Source organism: Cololabis saira, chromosome 11, assembly GCF_033807715.1.
Source record: "Cololabis saira isolate AMF1-May2022 chromosome 11, fColSai1.1, whole genome shotgun sequence".
In the NCBI taxonomy this organism is placed as follows: Eukaryota; Metazoa; Chordata; class Actinopteri; order Beloniformes; family Belonidae; genus Cololabis; species Cololabis saira.
The window spans coordinates 29,138,227-29,159,491 of NC_084597.1; the positions used below are offsets into that span (position 1 = coordinate 29,138,227).

The window sequence follows — 21,265 nt, forward strand, 5'->3', positions numbered from 1 at the left end:
ATTTTGTTTATGTTTCCAAACTGCTCAAATGTATTTTGTTTGCAGACGACACTACTTTATGTTATTCTGGGGAAGATTTAACATATGTGTTGAATGTGGTTAAAAAGGAATTTAAAAAAATAAAAACATGGTTTGAGGTAAATAAATTATCAGTGAATCTTGAAAAAACAAACTTCATGATATTTAGTAACAGAAAAAAAGAAACAGACACTTCAATTAATATAGATGGTATTGAAATTAATAGAGTAAGAGAAACCAAGTTTTTGGGTGTCATGCTGGATGAGAATTTGAATTGGAAATCACATATCAATTATACAAAGATAAAAATATCAAAAACAATTGCTCTGTTACACAAAGTTAAGGATTTATTGGACAACAAAGCATTGTACATTTTATATAACACTCTGATTGTTCCATATCTGACCTACTGTGTTGAAGTTTGGGGAAATGCCTGTAAAACATATATTCAATCAATTTTCATTCTGCAAAAAAGAGCCATAAGGATAATTAGTAGAAAACGATATAGAGATCCAACAAATCCATTATTCCTTCAGTTAAATTTGTTGAAATTTCATGAACTAGTAGACCATAGTATTCTGCAAATTATGTTTAAAGCTCATAAAAAAACTTTACCAATCAACATTCAGAAAAGATTTGAAAAAAGAAAAAGCAAGTATAACTTAAAAGGAACAGAGATTTTTATAAAACCAAGATGCAGGACAAAATTGATGGAACGTTGTGTTTCTGTGAAAGGAATCAATTTATGGAACAATCTGAACAAAGAAAACAAAGAATCCAAATCAAAAATTACATTTAAAAGAACAATTAAAACCTGTATGTTAAGGAAATATAACGAAAAATGTTGAGTTTGATTGACATACCCGTAGGCGGTGGTAATTTTATTTAATGTTATTTTAATTTTATTTTAGTTGTTTTTATTCACTTAGTTTTTTTTTTTTTTTTTAATTATTATTAAATGATGTTATTTGTGAAAGGGGCAGATCAGATAAGATTCTTCTTCTTTCTGCTCCCTTTTCATTCATAAGTTAGGAACATTTGTATTTGTGTTTGTATTGAATTGTTTTGTTTTTTGAATGAAAATAAAGAATAAAATGAAATGAAAATGAAATGTTTGCCTTCTTGATCAGCTGTTTGTTATAAAGATCTTGTAATGTTTGTTGAGCCGACCCAATGATTTTACTGCTTAGACTGACAACCTTATTGAGCAAGTTTCTGTCTTTGACTTTTAAAGATTGAAACCAACAAATGAAAGAAAAAGTGATGACAGATTCGATGAAAGAACGATAAAACATAGACATCAGGGAAGAATCAACCTGGTATTTAGAAAGTTTTCGGAGACAGAAAAGGCGCTGCTGGCTTTTCTTATATAGCGAGTCTGAATTTTTTCCAAATGACAGTTTGTTGTCAATAATAGTGCCTAAATATTTGTAAGACTCAACTATTTCAACTTCTTCACCCTCAATCACTTTTCTTACAGGAGAGGGCTGCACGCGTCAGTATGTAAGCACCACTTCAAGAGATGGATTCATAAAAGAAGAGGTAACAAGTGCATCAACATACCCTCTACCCCTTGCTCCCACCGCACATATGCAGGAATACTCCTTTGCTCTTTGTTGTGTCTCATGTCAGGGGCTGTCACATACATTTTCATATGCTGCCCCCCATTAGTCTGAAAGGACACACTCAGATGGTGTGCCTTTAAATGAATTATAGCACTTACAAGAATTATTCAATAGGTCATGGTTTACCACACAGTATTGTGAAGATGTATAAAAGTGATCACCACCGATGCATAACTTTCAACTATATTTATATATTTAGAACTTGTTGCATTATTGCAGTTTGAATATGTTTCAACCTCCTTTTGGTAAAGTTGGGCCATGTCAATGGATTTCATTTTTATTTTGAATATCCCTATAATATCACTACAAAACAAATCAGAACATGTAAAGAGAATAAAATAACTGATCTGATGTATATTTTTTCCATGTTCAAAACACGTCTTTATTCTGGTACAGAGTTGGTGTAATAGGGAGTTCTGCCATGTGATCTTCCCAAATCCTCAAGCACAGATTTAAGTCATTAAAAAAATCCTGATTCATACAGATAATGGTGTAGTAGTGCCTGAAGACGTGGTTAGACTCTTAATTCTAGCCTTTTTTGAAGCAGACCTAAAGGATGATCCCCTATTTCATAAAAGGTGACATGTAAGATTACTCTATTTATTTAGACAATGTGCAAGGAGTATTTGCACATTGTCCAGTTACTTTCACTTGATTGAGTAGTTGATTGCACACAATACAGCGTGGCTTTATCCCTGGCTGTCTGTCTAGACTGTCAAGCCCAGCCCAGACTTGTTATTAACAGAAAGAAAATTGTGCAATTTGGTTTGCAGAGACCACTGAATGCACATGTACCTCCATATATCTGCACTACACCACAGCATACAGATGTTGATATATCAGTTTCATTCTAGTCAGGTATAAAACTTCTTGCACAATACTCGTCTGTCCTCCTTGTCAACACCTCCAGCTTTTATGGGAGGACACTTCTTATGGGAGGCATTCTCCAGCAAGCCACAAGGCCTCCTGTCAACGGAACATGCTCAGTGGGTTTCAAGCAGCTGGGATTCTTATTTGTTCAGCCCATTTGCCTATTTTTTGAATTAAGTTTGGAATTAATGTATAATAACCTTTACATTAAAAAGATTTATGACTTTGAACTTTGACCTCTGAAAGGTTCACCATAAAGTAATTTGATGTGTGTGAGGAAGGAGGAGAGTAGCAGTCGGTGATACTGTCTGAATAGAACCTGCTAAGTGGATTTGTTAACCATGAAATCATTTTTGAGGGATTTTTTCCCTCCTGAGCAAGAAAAGCTTGGGTTAAACATGATGGAAACAAAAGGGAGATGTGAACTCAAAGAGGAAGAGGAAGAATAAATGAGGAACTTAACTTCCGTTTGTGAAATACTTGTGAAATACTCCTAGTGTAACTAAATTAACAAATACATAATAAAAATCCTGCTTCTGTTAAATGCTGACATATGACTCACTATGGATCACAGGGGATTCTTCATTCAAGACATCAGTGAAGCATGCAGGCAGTATGAGTAGGAGAAGTGATGCCTTCATCAACAATACCAAAGAACTCACACTATATATGTGCAATTACATTTATATGATTTTTTATTTTCTTTAAGGTGGCTTTCTGCTTTAATTCAATTCAATTCAATTTTCTTTATACAGTATCTATTACAGCACAAGTAGTCTCTAGGCACTTTCCAGAGACCCAGAACATGACCCCTAAGCAATTATTACTGTAGCGGCTAAGCCTAAAACTTAAAGCCACTGTGGGGCTGCATAAACAGGCTAAATTTAATCAACGCGCTTGCTGCTGCACTACTGAAACTTTGTGTCTAGTGAAACAAGGGTCTTACAGCTTCACTTCTTTATTGATGCTTTCTTTATTGATCACCGTTTCAGGATCTTCAATATCGTGCAAGGATCCATTACTAGTGCATATAAAAGTCCATTTATCTGTGACTTGTTTCACTACTACCATAACAAATGTGACAGAGCGGAGCGGAGCAGAGCGCAGCGGTTGAAAAACTATGTGCTCCTCCGTCTAGCAACACCTGACACCTGATTGAAAGCTCTCACCTATACAACATTTACCCCTGAGACAGTGAGGACACCTGCTGGCTCAATTTGGTACCTTACACACACACACACACACATAGAAATGGCTCCTACAATTAAATTAACAGAAAACATAAACAATGGCAGGTAAAAACTTTCCTATTGGGAGAAAAACCTTAGGCCAAAAAGTGGCAAGAAAAAACTCCCCTTTAGGAGGGGAAACCCGTGAGCAGGTTAATCACCTCATTGTAAACCTAATCAGCACCTTTGCATGGTGTGATACCTTGTACTATCTTGAGCATGATCAAAAAGTCTTGTACTTCCTGAGGAAGCTCCACTATAGACATCGTGACATTGTGTTCTTGATGGCCAGATTGGTATTGTGAATAATTGTGTTTCTTCTAAAGGGTGTGGCTGTCAGCATTTGATTTTAACACTACAGTTAGTTATGACCAGGTGCTCTTTGGGATGAGAAACATTCCTATTGTAGTTTTTTGGTCTATACCTGCCAACAATAAAGTCAGTGGAATAACAGTGATCATTTTCCACCAGAGGGCGCTTCTCCAGTTGAGACTCCAAAGGGAGCTATAACTTAATTTTGAAGTATCTCATCAGTATAATTGTGCTCCATTGTTCTTGTAGTTTATTATGCTGGTTTACACCCTATTTTTCTCTTCTGTACATGTTTGCAGGCCAGAGCCCTGCAGTCCCATGCCCTGACCATCCCAGCGTTAACCTCCATCGATCTATATAGATGTCTCTGTTGGATATCTGAACATCCTGACATGCAGTCCAACCATCTGACCATTTCAGTGTGTGGTGTCTACACCTGTTTATATAATGGTCTCTGTAGTCCATCAGCTAACCATGTATCATCTAGTACTCCCTGTTCTTCATACTCCCTGTCCTATCGTCCTCTTCTTTTCTTCCTTTACCCGACTGGTCTTCAGGAGGAGGGTCGCCCTAATGATCCAGGTCCTGGTCAAGGTTTCTTCTTCCCTAAAGGGGAGTTTTTTTCTTGCCACTGTTTGGCTTTAAGGTTTTTCTCCCACCAGGGGAGTTTGCCATTTTTTTATTTAATATAAGCTCGAGGGTCATGCTCCAGGCCTCTGATAACTGCCTACAGATCACTTGTACTGTAAAATACGGTATATAAATAAAATGAATTTTAATCAGCACCCCTTCCATTGTGATATATGCCTTATTTATTTTTTGTTTTCCCTGTCTTTTGTATTGTTTTTACAACAATCCAGCTCAGCATGACACATTTCTGGAGAAATGCCTTATTTCCATCAATGGGTTTTGCCACTCAACTATCCTCTCTGATGATAGTTGTCACATGTTTCTTCTCACTTTTTATGCTGTTGCATGATTTCTGGTAGTGTGCTTTAGGTCCTTACTGGAACATAACATACAATGACAAACAGGAAACAGGAAATCTAAATCTGATCTAAACCCTCTGAAGACTGCAAGAGACACTATCAGCTAGTAACTGAGCATATTCATTAGACCATATATAAATTACATCTTCTCAACACTGTTTTCCATTAAGTTGCCTCAGATCATGACAAATATCTCTTTGCTTCACTGGCAAATGGCTGCAGCATTTTGATAGTTCTGGCAAAATTCAAGTCAAATGATGAATGCTAAATGCCATGGTTTTGCAAGACCTCTTAAATTGGAACTGAAACTTGACTTGACTTTCCATTAAAACACATTTTTATTAAAACAAAAAACATTTATTCCAGTTCTGTTGACGTGGTGTAAAAAGGGTAAAAATCATAAAAACTGTTGTCAAAATCCTTGTGGACCTAATTGTAATTGCCTAACCTCAGTCATGAGCAATGATGTCGGGAACTGGCAGGGTTACATAGCCTGTGGTATTTACCATCACAAGACACTGACAGTTTACTTATGCAATTGCTCATTTTTTTTTTCATACAATAAGTGCCAAAAGTTAACAGAACAAAACTATATAAACATGGTACACACATTTTACAGATCTGTAATAGTTTTCCTCAGCAACACACACACACACACACACACACACACACTACAACCCAGCTTGCAGGGGAAAAGGGAAACAACACAAAACCCAGCTGGTATAAGGTAAGGTAGTTTATTCGTCACTCAAAAATGCCGGAATACCGGTTAACAGATTAACAAAAAGAACAAAACTAACCAAAGAAGAGGGCCGGTGGGTGCTGTTTAAATCAAAAACAAAAATATAACATAAAGACTCTCTAAGAGCTAAAATGGATATAACCAAACTAACTCAAAACAAAAAGGAAAACAAAGGCTGTCTACACTCACTAAAAAAAACCAAAGTACAACCAAAAACAGCACCCCTGCACCTAGTGTTTCTAGACATGAAGGTACTAGGTGAGGGAACTTAACGGAATCAGTCACAGGTTTTCAAACTAAACCCTGGCCACACTTCACAGGTTTAGCAAACTAAAAAAGCAACAACAAAGGACCACACGGTAGCTGCTAGCTAATGTTAGCTTTCTCTCAAACCAATGTTCTGTACAAAGAGGCGAACTGTCACACAATCAGCCGCCCAGACTGACAGACTGGCAGGGGTTTTGTAGCTGTTCACTTCTGATTGGGTGGCTGGGATTGGCCAGCCCCAGACACGCCGCACCAATCAGGAACCCAGGTGAACTGAGGGATGGACTGCCAGGAGCCTGGAGGCCGCACCAATCAGGTCAAAGAGGCCGGAGCTTCTGTGGTGAGCTGTGCAGCTTGGCAGAGTGGCAGAGAGAGAAAAATTAAGACACAGTAAAGGAGGAAAGGGCAGCGGCCGTAACAACATGTTTTAAATATATAACAGAATCAATATCATAATTTGGCACAAACTACAGTCTTGCAAAAATGAAACTATCAATGGCAGCACATATTTAGGGAAAGTTTTGTATCACATAAGACATGTATGTTTCTGCATTTAGATATTTTACATATCTAAACATTCATTCACTCCTCATTCATACTTGGTGGTGGTAAACTACATGTGTAGCTACAGCTGCCCTGGGGAATACTGACAGAAACGTGGCAGCCAGTCCACGCCAACAGCTTCTCCAACCACCGCCAGAACATTCATACGTATTCACACACCAGCGATGCCCTCACTGGAGTCAAGGAGGGTGAAGTGTCTTGCCCAAGGACACAACGACAGATGACTGGGGGAAGCAGGGTTTGAACTGCCAATGACCATTGTCCTTCCACCAGTCCTTCCGCTGCCGCTTTGGGATTTGTTGTAAGCTAGAAATCCCCAAATAGTGAAGAGATTCTACCAACCTGCTGCTGGAAGAAATTACTTGGTCTTTCATTGGAAGTATCACAAAATCATATTTTCCTGACAGTCATGTGCAAGAGGCTTCTTTGTTCCCGTGTGTGTGAAATTATTTCAGAATACTGCTCCTCAGTGTAAAATTGCAAAAACGTGTCAACAGTACATAATATCGTCAAAATAATCTAGATAAATCTGCAAAGGCATGGAGTCCCAGTGCTGAACTGGCCTGAGACATGTAGCTGCCATAAAATTCAAGATTGCCTCTCTTTTACCCTTACGATTATGCAACTATTTGCTTTCAAAATATTTTTTTTTTAATGGTGTAATATTTTATCGCTTCAACTTTCAGAGAGTAATGAGTCATCCTGCTTGTGTAGAAAACTTCTAACTAGCAGCCTGTATGTTGGATTTCTACTTTTATTCTGTAGTTCTAAACACATGCACGCACGCACGCACGCACGCACGCACGCACGCACGCACGCACGCACGCACGCACGAACGCACGCACGCACGCACGCACGCACGCACGCACGCACGCACGCACGCACGCACGCACGCACGCACGCACGCACACACACACACACACACACACACACACACACACACACACACACACACACACACACACACACACACACACATGTGTAAAGTGAATTTCCAGCACAATGATAGCAGCACAAATCACTTCCTGGTTGTCTGCTCAGTACAGCAGGGGAGGTGAAAGAGTGAAGCAGGCTCGATTAACTACTTACCCTCCCACTGTAATGTGTTGAGGCAAAGAAGTAGAAAAAAGTGGAAAATAATTATGTTTGTTGTTTAATTATTCATATGATTTGGTGAGTAATCTAGTCAGGGTTCAGGCTCCGCAGATATATATTGCGCTTCATATAGTTTGGTCTAGATTCTTCCTGTTAATGTCTTAAAGAGGGATGGGGTGAAGGTCACTAAGGCAGCCAGTTGCTCTCGATTGTGGTCTGAATTAGTGGGCCTCAGATAAAGTGTCAATCTGTATTAATAGAATACAGATTAACATCTATTTAAGACTCACATGTATTTATCTAAAATTCAAAGTAGCTTTAGAACTGACTCAGTCCTCTAGATCAGAGTAAATTTGGTTCTCAAGTAAATTCTCGCACTGACACACAGATCACACAGATCACACAGATCATTCCAGTTTGTGTTATCTCTGTGTCTATAATTATTTAATGTTCATTTTGATTTTCCTTCATACCAATCATTACATTATGCTGGAACAGTAACTTTGTGAAATTACTTATATGGTTGATGCCAAAAAGATGTGGTTATGTTTCTAATGTGTCAAACATTTTGGTAACATTGGCAATTTGCTAAAACCACAGAGATCCATATTTATATCGGGGCCTTGTCCCAGGCATCAATATCTGAGTAAACTTTGTTCTGAGATAAATGGTTGTCCTGAGAGCAGATCTTGCACAGTCTTTCCCTCCAGTCTGTGTGCAGTCTGACCATCCAATGTTGTTTCCATTTAAAATATTCAGCATATCGTTTCTTGTCTTCTTTAACCTGTTGCAGGTACTGCCCCATTTCTTTAACAGATTTAAATTCATCAATATGGATGAAGGAGTTTGGTGGAGCCACATCTTTGTAATGACTCATTGGTGGTCCCAGGACAACAGGCACGGCCCCGCCTTGGTAGGCATTTTTCCAAAGTTTCTCAGTGATATAATCTTTGGCCTCAGAGTTCTCAAAAGCCAAATAAAAATAGCAGCGAGAGATTGTTGGTAGGAGGTCTTTAGAAGAGAGAGGTTTCTGTTTCCAGTTCCCATAAACCTGCACAGGAACTACAGCACTGAGCTCTTTGAACACTCGGCTTCTTTTGTGGTGGCTCTGGTAGTTGCTAACCACCCAACAGACCAGGGAGCTCTTATTCACAGAGTTGTCTTCTACCAGACTTCCTTCAGACTCCAGAGGCAGCAGCTCCCCATATGGTATTGTGATGTCCGCATCCCTCCTGTAAGATATGGTCATATTGAAGATATTTGCAAACTGCTGCAAGTTCCCATTGTGATGTGGTGGCTCCAGGGACATCCAGGCCCACCTCTGGCCCCGCGGCCGTGGGAATTCAGTGGGCAGTTTCTGGCTGCCCTGTATCAGTTCTCTGTTGTGGAACACTACAACATCAGCTGAGGGGAAGAGGGAGCGCCGGTCCACCAGTTTACAGTGAGGGATGCGGTAAAGATCCCAGCATACATCACCTCCCAGACTGTATGGTATTTCAAAAGGCCAGTGCCACAGCAGGATGGTCAAATTTTTACCAGTGTTCCAGTGGCAGCAGGAGAAGCCCTCGTTTCCTTTTAGCCACTGAATTTGGATAAACAGCCAGAACACACAGCAGGGAACAGTGAGGATGATGCCACACTTCATGGGGCTGCAGAAAATCCTTTTAGAGTTAAACCACACCTGTAAAAAAACAGAATTGAGAATGCAATTCCAGTCAAGTTGCAATATCTAAACTAATGCTAACAGGATATATTATGATTACAATTTATTTTAAAACGGTGAATTTATTTTAAAATCTGTGAACCGTCAGTTTCACCTCCACTTACTGATTAACAATGCTCTGCAGTGAACACGTATTACAGGAGGCATGGGAAATAGATTAATGCCTGGGTTCAATTCTTTATGGACTCTGGAAACAAATACTAACTAACTATACTTTCTATGACATTTAAAAGAATTCTGGTGAGTCATAAAATGAATACAAGCCACTCTCCAGCAGAGGTTTATTATATGTGGCACACATACAATAATGTGTGACTTTATACAGATTCTCATATGCTTTGAAAGTAATCATTTCAAAAGACAAAACTATTTTTACTGCAAGACAGGCCTGTAGACATCAGACCTATCGATATATGAACAGCAGGAGTGAATAAACACCAAAACTAAAGGAAGAAAGTACGGTATCTGATTGAATTCAATTCAATTCAAAATACTTTATAAATCCCTGCAGGGAAATTGATTAGGATTGAATGATAATGTAATTTATACTGAAGGAAAAAGGAATGTCCTTTTTTTCTCTCTTTAATCACAGATACTAGTCCACCATATACACTGATTTAGAATAAGTGAATGCAATTCCTTTCTGATCATCACTAAAGAGCACTCACCATCAGGAACAGCCAGTGAAACCCAGATTCACAACTGTTTACAGATCATTGACCACAACTGCTCGTCATCTCCCGAGGAACTTGCACAAGCTTCTTTTTTTTCTAAGAACAAAGACAACATTAAAAAAGAAACTGAAATGGTTTTCTTCTACTTATTATTAATATTCTCATTATTATTATCTTTTTATTCTTATGTTTGTTTGTTTCATGACACTTCTGAAAAGTCTGAGTCCCGAAGAAAGAGAATAAAACCGTTTCTTTGGTGAAAAAAGCTACAGTAAGTTATTATTTGGGTGGCATGAGTTAAAATACAGGCTGTAGAAAAACTTTAAAAAAAAATGTTTAATTACAATTTCACATTTAACGCACTGTCAATAATATAATATAATATAATATAATATAATATAATATAATATAATATAATATAATATAATATAATATAATATAATATAATATAATATAATATAATATAATATAATAAATGAGAAACAAATGGAGCTGTGCAACAGATGTAAGAGCTGCAGCTTTGTGGTTTCAGTTTGCATTAGGTAAAGGAAAAGACCTCTTTCTGAACCAGGACAGATGAGGAAGTCCTCACAGTTGCAAGAAACTCGTGAAAACACCGGAAAACCAAATGTTTAAAAGTAGATTTTTGTACTATGCATTTTCCCGCCAGATAAGAACATATTAAAAAATGAGCTATTTTACAATACATCGCATCATTTAATATTATATCATCTAAAATTTGACAAAAATTTATGAAAAGAAGCAAAAGAAGTGTAGATAACAAAGATGTCACATATTCTGATACCAGTGCGTCTTTTTATTTTATTTTATTTCATCAAAAATCTTCTCCTGCAAAAATAGATACTTTTGAAGGAGCTTTTATAATTCAGTCTATTGGTGAATCGCAATAAATGGAGACATGCTACATGTTTTTTTTTTTGCAGATTTTGACTTCTGCCTCAGAAAGGAAAAGAAACATTTTCACTAATATAGCACGTCAGTATAGTGTCAGGACATAAACTCTTTCAGTTCTCCCTTTCTCTTTTTGGATACAATAATTGAATGATATTTAGCTACCACTGTCATGTTTTGCAATATGTTCATACTTTACATTTTTGTGACATAAAATAATCAGGAAACAAGCAGAAACATCACATTTCCAAATGAGAGCCTAAGATGAAAAAGGGAAAATCTACACTGAACAGGATGTGGTGAAAGATTTTTTGTATGCACTGTAGTTGGTGGCATTGCCCTCTATACCAGTTGCAGCCTCAACGAAAATAAGGGTGCGACTGGTATTGAGCAAGCAGTCAACGGTAACATACTGATTTTGTTCAGGTATTCAAAGTGACATAGAGTAAAATGAGAATACATGTAAACAAAGATCTTTCTGAGGTCAACCCACAGAGACCATAAAAACATGAAAGGAAAACCCCAAGTTTCCACCACTTACCTGAGAGCAAGATGGCTCACCTGCGGTCCTTCTTCAGATGATACCAGCACTAAATATTTTTTGCTGTCTGCTGCAAGATGGTACTGAGCTTCAAATGTGTGAAACACCCTTTCAAGGAAACAGAGGTGTGGTATCTTTAATTACACTTTTCAAGTTAAGTGTGATGCTATATGCTCTCATGCGTTAATGGAAAGATATTTTGCAAAAGCGTCTAACACTATGGCTGAATTGTGAAGACACGCACTGCATGAGTAAACTGTTGAGGAAAGGGGAAGTGCTAAACGACATCTGAAACATAGGGTTTGCTCAGTGGACACCACACAGGAGTGAACCAATCAGAAAGGTTTTCCTGTAAAGACTTTTTTTTTTAACACACAACACTTAGTTAAAATAATAGATACAATTAGATGGTAAGTGAAATAGTAAATTATATGCATTGTTTTTTTTCAAACTATTTAGCAAGTAATCTATTTTGGAAAGCAAAAACAAATAAATAAGTACTCTGAGCTGAAAGTGTATGACGTTTGTACCTGTAATGATAGCATGCATGGTGCATATTTAGCATCGGCCACTGAGTTAAAGTTTTATGATAGCAACTATCCATGGCTTGTAAAATGCCAGCACAGCCAATAAATCCATGCCTCTTTTTTTGCAAATCCCCCCCCAAAAAAACTGAAATTTATTGTTGTATGCTTTTATTATAATTTCTGAAAAAGGTTTTCTCATGCAAAACCCTAAACTGAAGCTTAAATGCATATGCAAAAGGAAGTTTCATCTTAGTTAGGTCACCAGTTCATCACAGCACCGCACCCAATGAGCCCAATGAGGCTAGCAATCATGCATGCTGTGTCATTTGCTTAAGGAAGATGATCTGTCTTATCTGCCCCCAAGTGTTTGTTCAAAAGAAGTTTTGTGGTCGGAAATAACATTTGCAATTTATACTTGAGACTTGTGACATACACATATACAACATGTGAAGCATAAATACAATACAATTATGATCATTAGATAACATCAAAAGAAAGGAAGAAAAAAAATGTCAAAGATCATTCTAAAATGTAAATCAACAGAAAATCTTGCACAGAAAACGCAACAAATCTGAAGAAATTTTAATTTGATTTCAGACGTTGGGGCAGACATCCTGTGTGGCATCAGCCCTTAACACAATCTTCAAAGAAAACACTTTCATTCTTACTTTACTTAGAATCTGATGCATTATGAAATCCTTTCGGTGGTTAACGGGTTTAAACGGCAGGCATGTCATTTTAGCACCAACGCTTTTGCCGGAATTACCGTATGCTGATCTTTTGCTGCAGTGTGTGACTTGTCACTTGTTAAAATACATAAGGTATTTTTTGCCTCAGTATGTTGTTTCAGAACTTGCTTGTCTTTCAGTGGCATTAATCACTGCACAGACTTGTGTGCTCATGCACCTCCATACCATCACAGATGCTGGCTTTGGAACCGCAAGATGATGGCCCTCTTTAGCTACAGTGAAGTGATGTCCATAATTTGTAAAAAAATGTTTTTTCATTCATTATCTACACCTGCTTACTCTTATTCTTAGTCAGAGGTGTCTTCTGAAGTGTCTGAGTTTTAACACGCAATAAAGCACCATGAATAATCATTATCAATATACACCTTAATTTATAAAACACAGTCTATATGTAAACCCTCTAAAAAGGCCAATATTAATATCCCAATATCTTCGTAGACAGCGTAGAAATTGAGTTAGTACAAATATTAAAATATTTAGGCATCGTTCTTTACTCACAGCAAAGTTTTAAACAACTGATTGTGAGTCGGATAAAATTCATTCTACCAAAACTGATGTGATGATTATCCCAAATATGACTTACTATGGGCAACAGCCTGTACATTGAAACCAACCGAAATTGTGTATAAACAAGCCTTTAAAGTATTGGATTAAAAAAGAAAAAAAAAAGAGAAAAGGCCATCACTGTCAGATCTTAAAGAAACAACTTAATTGAGATAATACTGTTGAATATTCTGTACTGGTCTATAGAATCCACAGCCAAGCTCCACCGCTACAAGAAGTTTTCAAGACGATATCAAATGGGCCAACAAAACCAGGCTCTAAAGGTGTAGTAAAAGTACCTTAGGTGATTCTACATTTGCTTTTTGTGCATCTCAAACTTTAATCTTAAAATATCAGCAACTACCAACTCCCTTTATTTACTAAAAGCCCCGCTATTGGAAGACCTGCTGTGGTGGTCGTCCTGGCCGGTGGAATTGTCGCCGCCACGGCTGGCAGGCTGCATAGGGCGGGGGTCCCCTGTGTCGTGGCCCTCAGTCGCGCTGTTGGGGCGCAAACTGGTTGGGGGGTTGGTGACTCGTGGCTGCAGGCCCCACCGGGGCTCTACTTAGGGTTGCCATCTTTCAGAAATTCAACTAGAATATGGTGTTAAAGGTTAATTTATTTCAATAATTCAACCAGAATATGGTGTAAAAGTAAATTTATTTCAATAATTCAACTAGAATATGGTGTAAAAGTTACTTATTTCAATAATTCAACTAGAATTTGGTGTAAAGGTTAATTTATTTCAATAATTCAACTAGAATATGGTGTAAAAGTTAATTTATTTCAATAATTCAACTAGAATATGGTGTAAAGGCTAATTTATTTCAATAATTCAACCAGAATATGGTGTAAAAGTTAACTTATTTCAATAATTCAACTAGAATATGGTTTAAAAGTTAACTTATTTCAATAATTCAACTAGAATATGGTGTAAAAGTTACTTATTTCAATAAATCAACTAGAATTTGGTGTAAAGGTTAATTTATTTCAATAATTCAACTAGAATATGGTGTAAAAGTTAATTTATTTCAATAATTCAACCAGAATATGGTGTAAAAGTAAATTTATTTCAATAATTCAACTAGAATATTGTGTAAAAGTTACTTATTTCAATAATTCATCTAGAATATGGTGTAAAAGTTAATGAAAATACGGTACAAATCGCTTCCCGTATTAGTTCAATACGGGACGCAACATTTTTTTCTCAAGACAATTCTGTATTTTACGGGACGGGTGGCAACCCTAGCTCTACTTTATGTAATTGCTATGTATCAATGCATGCCCACTTAAATATACACTTAAATATACTCAAAGGCCTACATTCATTCCAAACACATACTACACACACAACGCACACACTAAAATTAAACAACTGAAGAAAAAGGAAGACCAGCACTGTGACCATAACTTTGATTGTACAGCCATCCGTAGATACTGGAGATATATTTTATGTATGCATATTTGGTACGATAGACCCTAGTAGGGCTGGCAATAAGATCTCAAATCAATATCACGATAAATTGGGCAGTTTTACCTTGATAACGATAAATACGATAACCCTTAGCCTGCATAAAAAAAAAAGTTCTATTTTCAGATTGGCTGGTCGGTAACTCCAGACAGCTGCTCTGAGCTGAGAGCTCAGCGCTCAGTAGCGTACCGTGACTCGTTTGTAAAATGGGCTGTTGCAGTTACTGTGCAGTGAAGTTAATTTCTCAGCTGAAAAGATATGCCGTTTGTGGCTGCATGTTTTAGATGTTGCCTTGCATCAACACACCTGATTCAAATGAATGGTCGTCACCAGCTTGTCATCAAGGTCTGGACAGCTCTGTTGGTGACACAGCTCCTTTTATCACGGTGTGCTGAAGTAGGTAAACATCTAAAACATGCAGGACAGGGGCCCACGAGGACCAGAATTGATAACCACTGCCCTAGATTATCCACATATGTGCGTGTATTTAGTGCAGTGCATTACACACACCTGCAGGTGCAATTGTGCGCTATGAAACTGTGTGCAATATAGTTTGTGGACATTGTGCAATGTAGCCGATGGGTCGTGTGCAATATGATCAGTGAGAAGTGCAATAGTCTAATGGCACTGTGCAATCTTTAGATAATGTAATTTAGCTTTTTAATTTCTTTTGTTCCCCTTACGTCTGATTTACTATTCTGTGTACGGAAGGCTGCATGTTATTTTCTTGCTCTTTGTTACTGTTACCCTTTATTTCTACTTTTTTCTTTTCCTTTTAATTGATTAAAATCCACCTACAGATGAAACTAGAGATGACAATTCTTCATCTGGCTATAATCATATACTTTTGCACATGTAAATGTTAATATGTGTTGTCCCATTTTAAAAATAGATCATTCATTCATACTTTTATCCTTTCATTCATTCATTCATTCATTCATTAATTCATTCATTTGTGACTGCAATAACAGACCACATTTATTTCACTTCCTTCAGTTTGCTTCCTTGTTTTTCTTTGTATCACTTTGCTCCGGGCTGTTTAATTTTCCGATTTCTATCCAAGGTAGATACCTACTGCACGAGTACACATTTCCTCCTCACCAGGAATGTTGAGGAACAACGGAAAAAAGGAATTTGGCGTAAACACAATAATGGGACCCCAATCCAGAAGAAAAACAAGGAAATAAAGACATAGTTGGCAGAAATGAAAGAGAAAAATTAGAGCATATTATTTTAGGTGAGATCAAGTTGTAAATGATACATCTGTTGTGTAATGTGTTAAACACTGAAAATGACAATTTGGAATATATTTCTCTTTGCATAAAATGCAAAGACATTTACAAGGAAAAATACTTTCCTAGGATTGAGATGACAAAAGTGAATAAATGAATAAATAAATAAATAAATACATAAATAAATAAATAAATAAATAAATAAATAAATAAATAAATAATAAAAAAACAACAACACACAAACAATTTTTCTTCTGTATAACCTATAAATCAAAGGCCCTACCACTCTCTGACCAATCTCCATATTCGGCAGAGTTGATGTTGTTCCAGAGACATAATATTGAGTTCAATTCAACAATATTTTATTTGTCCCTGAAGTGAAGTTTCATAGACGTTTATATGATTAAATTTCATATATTTTCTTTTTTTATGGTTTCAAATTAATATCCATTTCATGATCTCCCAGTTTTTCTTGAGAAATCATTGTTCAAGCAGCTCGATGCTATAATACTCCCAGAGGGAGGAGCTGTCCTTTCAAAATGCATGTTTTATTTCTGGGCCTCTGCAACCAGAAACCTTACCTGTCGGCTAGACAGGACAGCACCAGTCGGGTTGCATTTTCCTAGGTGTAGTTTTGCTGCCTCCTGCGAAGAGATTGCGCAGGAGGACAGAAACAACTGATCCAGATTTGCTGGTTTGACTGGTAAGGCCAGAGGAGGTGTAGCCTGGCACTCCAAACTGGAAGGTGTGGTGGGAGATGTACAAAAAACAGAAACAGGTGGAGAGAAGAGTTGAATGAGAGGACATGGAATAAAATAATTCAGGTGGATCGCACGCAAAGAAGTGGTTTTGTGTTTAGCAGGAGCGTGGTCAAAGTGTGAGTAAAGACTTCAACACAGCATCTCACCACCAGGTACATCTTGAAAATCAAAGTTTTGACTTATCTTTGCGTTAACAGAAGGAAACCATAGTGCGGAGACAGAAGGACATTACAAGACGGAAGGACAGAAATGGCTGAGGCCCCAAAGATTGAGCTGTTTGTTAAGGTAAGATCTTCAAATACACAGTATGCGTTTGTAGTTATAAAAGAAATAACACACTATCTTTTATTCCTGTAATTCACACAAAAAATAGATGACAAGGGTTGTTCTCTTATATTTGATTGCCTAAAACTGTAGTGAAATATTCAGAAATATGTGGCAGAGATTACATGCAAAAGTCTTTGAAATTGATTGCTTGCTTGATATGGTTGTAATGCAGCCCCAAGCCTTTCTTCTGTGCTCACAGCTGTCTTTAGCAGAGCAGGCTCGACAACATCCTCTTCTTTGTGTATCAGAGTGCTGACTGCAGAACGAGTCGTCTTTGCAATGTTAATAGTGCAGTGTAGTAGTGTCCTACATAAGAAAATGATCTTGTGTTATGGTGTTATCTTTTTTTCCCATTTTTATCACTGAGAAATGTGTATATTGTCTTTATCTGTCAGGCCAGTGTTGACGCTGAGAGTGTGGGCAACTGTCCGTTCTGTCAGAGGCTCTTCATGATCCTTTGGTTGAAGGGCGTCAACTTTACCCTCACCACTGTGGATATGAGGAGGTGAGAGCATTATCTCCAAAATCGTTTTGGTCTTGGCTGCTGAGAAAAGGAATTGTGTGGAGCTGGTAACTTTGCAGGCATTTTTACACTCAGAAAAAATATAATATTACATGCTGAGGGAAAGGGGGTAACACATTTAAAAACTATTGTATGATCTGTTTGCTGTTAGAAAACAAATCCACATATTTGCCCTCTAAGCTAAGTATTGCAATTTGTGATAAGCAGACGTTAAAGCAGGCAGGGTCCATTACAAAATAAAAATGAGGGGCGGGTGTAGCCTCAGCACGTCTTCCTGTTTGTGCTTGTTTTCTGAATGGAATTAGGAGTACCAGTAGATATATAAGAGCCACAAGACCACAAGATATAGTATCGATAGGTTAAAAGCAGAGGATTAATTTTGGTGTGTTGCATGAGATACATACCGACAAATAAAGATTATAGAAAAAAAAAAAAACATGTCTCTCAATGTAATTGGCCAATAATTCCATTAGTGGGTATAAAATAATAATGAATATAATATGCATAGCATCTTCCTTAAAACCTCCAGGATTGGCCTTTTTTGTCATTGCTTGTCTGTAATGTAAGGTTCTGCCTTGTCAACATTGCTGCATTTGGCAAAAACTGAACAGACATTATATCTTTACATCTTTCTGAATTTATCAAGTTGCTTCTGTTTCCTGTCATTAGAAATCAGGCATGCCTGCACCATCACACTGCCCCCATGTGTCTCACAGACAATACTGCACCCTCTACTTATTTTATCTGAAGCGTGGGAATTCTAATTTAATATGTCATAAACTTCTATTTTGGATCTGTTTAAGATTTTTAAGGTTCAAATCCAATATTTATATTTAATTGTATTCTTGAGATGTCTGTTAAACCATCTGTATTTATATTTATCTATCTATCTGTCTATATAGTACGACGGAGTATTAGGGCCAAACTAGGACGAAAAAAAAATTTGGAAATTACGAGAATAAAGTCAAAACCTAATGTTGAGAGAATAAAGTTGTTATATTATGAGAATAAAGTCGTAATATTACGAGAATAAAGTCGTAATATTACGAGAATAAAGTCGTAATATTACGAGAATAAAGTCATGGCCTAATGTTGCCAGAATAAAGTCGTAATATTACGAGAATAAAGTCATAAAATTACGAGAATAAAGTCATGGCCTAATGTTGCCAGAATAAAGTCGTAATATTACGAGAATAAAGTTGTAATATTACGAGAATAAAGTCGTAAAATTACAAGAATAAAGTCATATTGTTGCGAGAATGAAGTCGTAATATCACGAAAATAAAGTCAAAACCTAATGTTGCAAGAATAAAGTTGTAATATTACGAGAATAAAGTCGTAAAATTACAAGAATAAAGTCATATTGTTGCGAGAATAAAGTCGTAATATTCCGACTTTATTCTCGTAGTAATTACGACTAATTTCCTTTTTTTTTTTTTTCTTAGTTTGGCCCTAATACTCCGTCGTAATATAGAGTTGGAGATAGAGTGATATCAAAAATGCAGAATCCGAGAATCCAAGTTTCCATATTATCTTGTCCTTGTGTGTTTAATCTCTGTATACTCCAGTGTCCTCCTAAAATCCCAAACATTGCACGTTATGTTGACTGGTGATTTGGTGAGCCATACCTCTGTGGCTATGTCCTAGCTATCACCTCAGTGACAAATAGGAAATGCTCCAGCACCCCCTGACCCTGACTGGTGCTGACGTTACTATGGAAAATAAATAAATGAATGAAGTGTACAAGATACATTTTACTGGCTTTTGTCTCACTGCAGGGCCCCTGATGTACTAAAAGCCCTTGCTCCAGGCTCTCAGCCTCCTTTCCTCATCTTCAGTGGTGAGGTCAAAACAGACACAAACAAGATCGAGGAGTATCTGGAGGAGAACTTAGCCCCCCCACAGTGAGTGGATTGTATCCAATCTTTATTCAAACATACAAACACAGAGATATGTTTGAAGCCACATGTTGACCATCAAAGCACATTAAAGGGATTATGGGTGGAGGGGAAGGGGCTGGACGGATGGGTGGTAGCAGCTGTTTTTATTGTTAGGCACTTTGTGTTGCATTTTACAGTACAAAAGGTACTACATAAATAAAGTTTGATTAACAACAATATTTATATATCTATTTATTTGACCAGGTACCCAAAATTGTGCTGTCGATACAAAGAGTCCAACGGTGCAGGAGAGGACATTTTTCGAAAGTTTTCAGGATACATCAAGAATCCCAATCCTGGACTAAATGAAAGTGAGTCAAATGTCCAATGTTTAAAATGTAAGATTCATATTTGTTATATTTTGATAAACATAACAAATATCCATTGTGACTGTGTTTCTAAGTGCTAGAGAAGAAATTCCTCTCAACTCTGGTGAAGCTGAACATGTACCTTGAGACGCCTCTCCCTCACGAACTGGATCAGAACCCAAATGCTAATGAATCTCCTCGTCTGTACCTGGATGGTGACCGTTTCACCTTGGCAGACTGCAACTTACTTCCCAAACTCAACATTGTAAAGGTCAAAAAACCATTTGTTCAGAATCTGTTCAGAAACCATTTGTGTCTAAAAAGAAAAAAAAAAGATTGTAAAAGTCATTGCTGAATCATTTTCCTCCAGTATTCATGAAATTTTCTTTTCCTTCAGGTTGTGTGTAAGAAGTACCGGGACTTTGAAATCCCTGCAGAGCTGAAGGGTCTGAAACGTTACCTAGACAACGCATACAAACAAGACGAGTTTCGCTACACCTGCCCAAATGACTCAGAGATTCTCATTGCCTACCAATCTGTGGCCAAGTACCTGAACAAATAAAGTACCTGAACAAATACATGATGAGTGAGTGATTAGTATATGTGCATGTAAAAAAAAAGAATTAAAAAAAAATTAATAATAATAAATTAATTAATAATAAATTAATTAAAAAAAGAATTAATTAAAAACATGGACATGTTGTGACAAGCTGTCCAAAATCTGTCCATGATATACTTAAATTGTACCAAAAGTACATGCTTTTTGATGACTATAGTATTTGTAATTGCATGTTTAATAAACTCATTAACTTCCAAACTGTTTGTATCAGTACTATTCCATTGATTTCCTAATGTGGATTTGTTTTTCAGGCCGTTACTTATAGATGTGGAAACATTTTTATTCTGACAGGCTGTAAGAGTTCAAAAAAAACAAAAAAAACGCTGAATATACTACATTATGTTTGTATGTTTCATTGTGCATGTATGTATTGTGACCAAGCATCATAAAAAAAACAACGTATTCATACTTTGGATTTTCAGGTGAACACTAATGTAAACATTACAAGGCAAATGGTCTTAGAATGCTTTATTCTTCCAGAAAATCGTTGAAGTTGAGAGCAGTTATCTTATTTGTTTAATGACAAGTGCACCTAATACACCTGCATGCCTTTAGTATGTAATACAGTATACCAATAAAAGTATGAAATATATTGTCTGTTGTTTCTTTTACGATGACAGTGTAAAAAGAAATGCATGGACAGATTGGTTGGTACACCTAAAAAATGTAATTATTACTGGCGTCTGTCTGCAGTATGTTAAGCA

At 37.0% G+C, this 21,265-nt stretch overlaps 2 protein-coding genes across 3 annotated transcripts; one reads left to right on the forward strand and one right to left on the reverse strand.

Annotated features, from left to right (window-relative positions):
* Positions 1-5,409: 5,409 nt before the first annotated feature.
* LOC133454695 (alpha-(1,3)-fucosyltransferase 7-like) lies at positions 5,410-11,701 on the reverse strand. Of its 2 annotated transcripts, XM_061733423.1 has the most exons (4): positions 11,562-11,701; positions 10,103-10,204; positions 8,496-9,392; positions 5,410-6,405 (listed from the first exon to the last, which is right to left on the reverse strand). In XM_061733423.1, exons 2-4 carry the CDS (start codon positions 10,103-10,105, stop codon positions 6,370-6,372), a joined length of 936 nt encoding a protein of 311 aa, XP_061589407.1. In that variant the 5' UTR covers positions 10,106-10,204; positions 11,562-11,701; the 3' UTR covers positions 5,410-6,369. The 2 variants fall into 2 exon arrangements, with proteins under 2 accessions (XP_061589407.1, XP_061589406.1); XM_061733422.1 differs by lacking the exon at positions 5,410-6,405 and having other exon boundaries at positions 7,547-9,392.
* Positions 11,702-16,807: 5,106 nt separating this feature from the next.
* clic3 (chloride intracellular channel 3) lies at positions 16,808-21,153 on the forward strand. The gene is made up of 7 exons (XM_061733424.1): positions 16,808-16,960; positions 17,042-17,129; positions 17,567-17,676; positions 19,473-19,598; positions 19,839-19,945; positions 20,038-20,213; positions 20,340-21,153. Exons 2-7 carry the CDS (start codon positions 17,094-17,096, stop codon positions 20,502-20,504), a joined length of 720 nt encoding a protein of 239 aa, XP_061589408.1. The 5' UTR covers positions 16,808-16,960; positions 17,042-17,093; the 3' UTR covers positions 20,505-21,153.
* Positions 21,154-21,265: the final 112 nt, after the last annotated feature.

Excerpts from the sequence above, each read along its gene's own strand:
- clic3 (XM_061733424.1), top strand. The coding sequence starts at position 17,094 with ATGGCTGAGGCCCCAAAGATTGAGCTGTTTGTTAAG. Across the intron at positions 17,677-19,472 it reads ACCACTGTGGATATGAGGAG|GGCCCCTGATGTACTAAAAG; the intron begins GTGAGAGCATTA and ends GTCTCACTGCAG. Across the intron at positions 20,214-20,339 it reads CCAAACTCAACATTGTAAAG|GTTGTGTGTAAGAAGTACCG; the intron begins GTCAAAAAACCA and ends CTTTTCCTTCAG.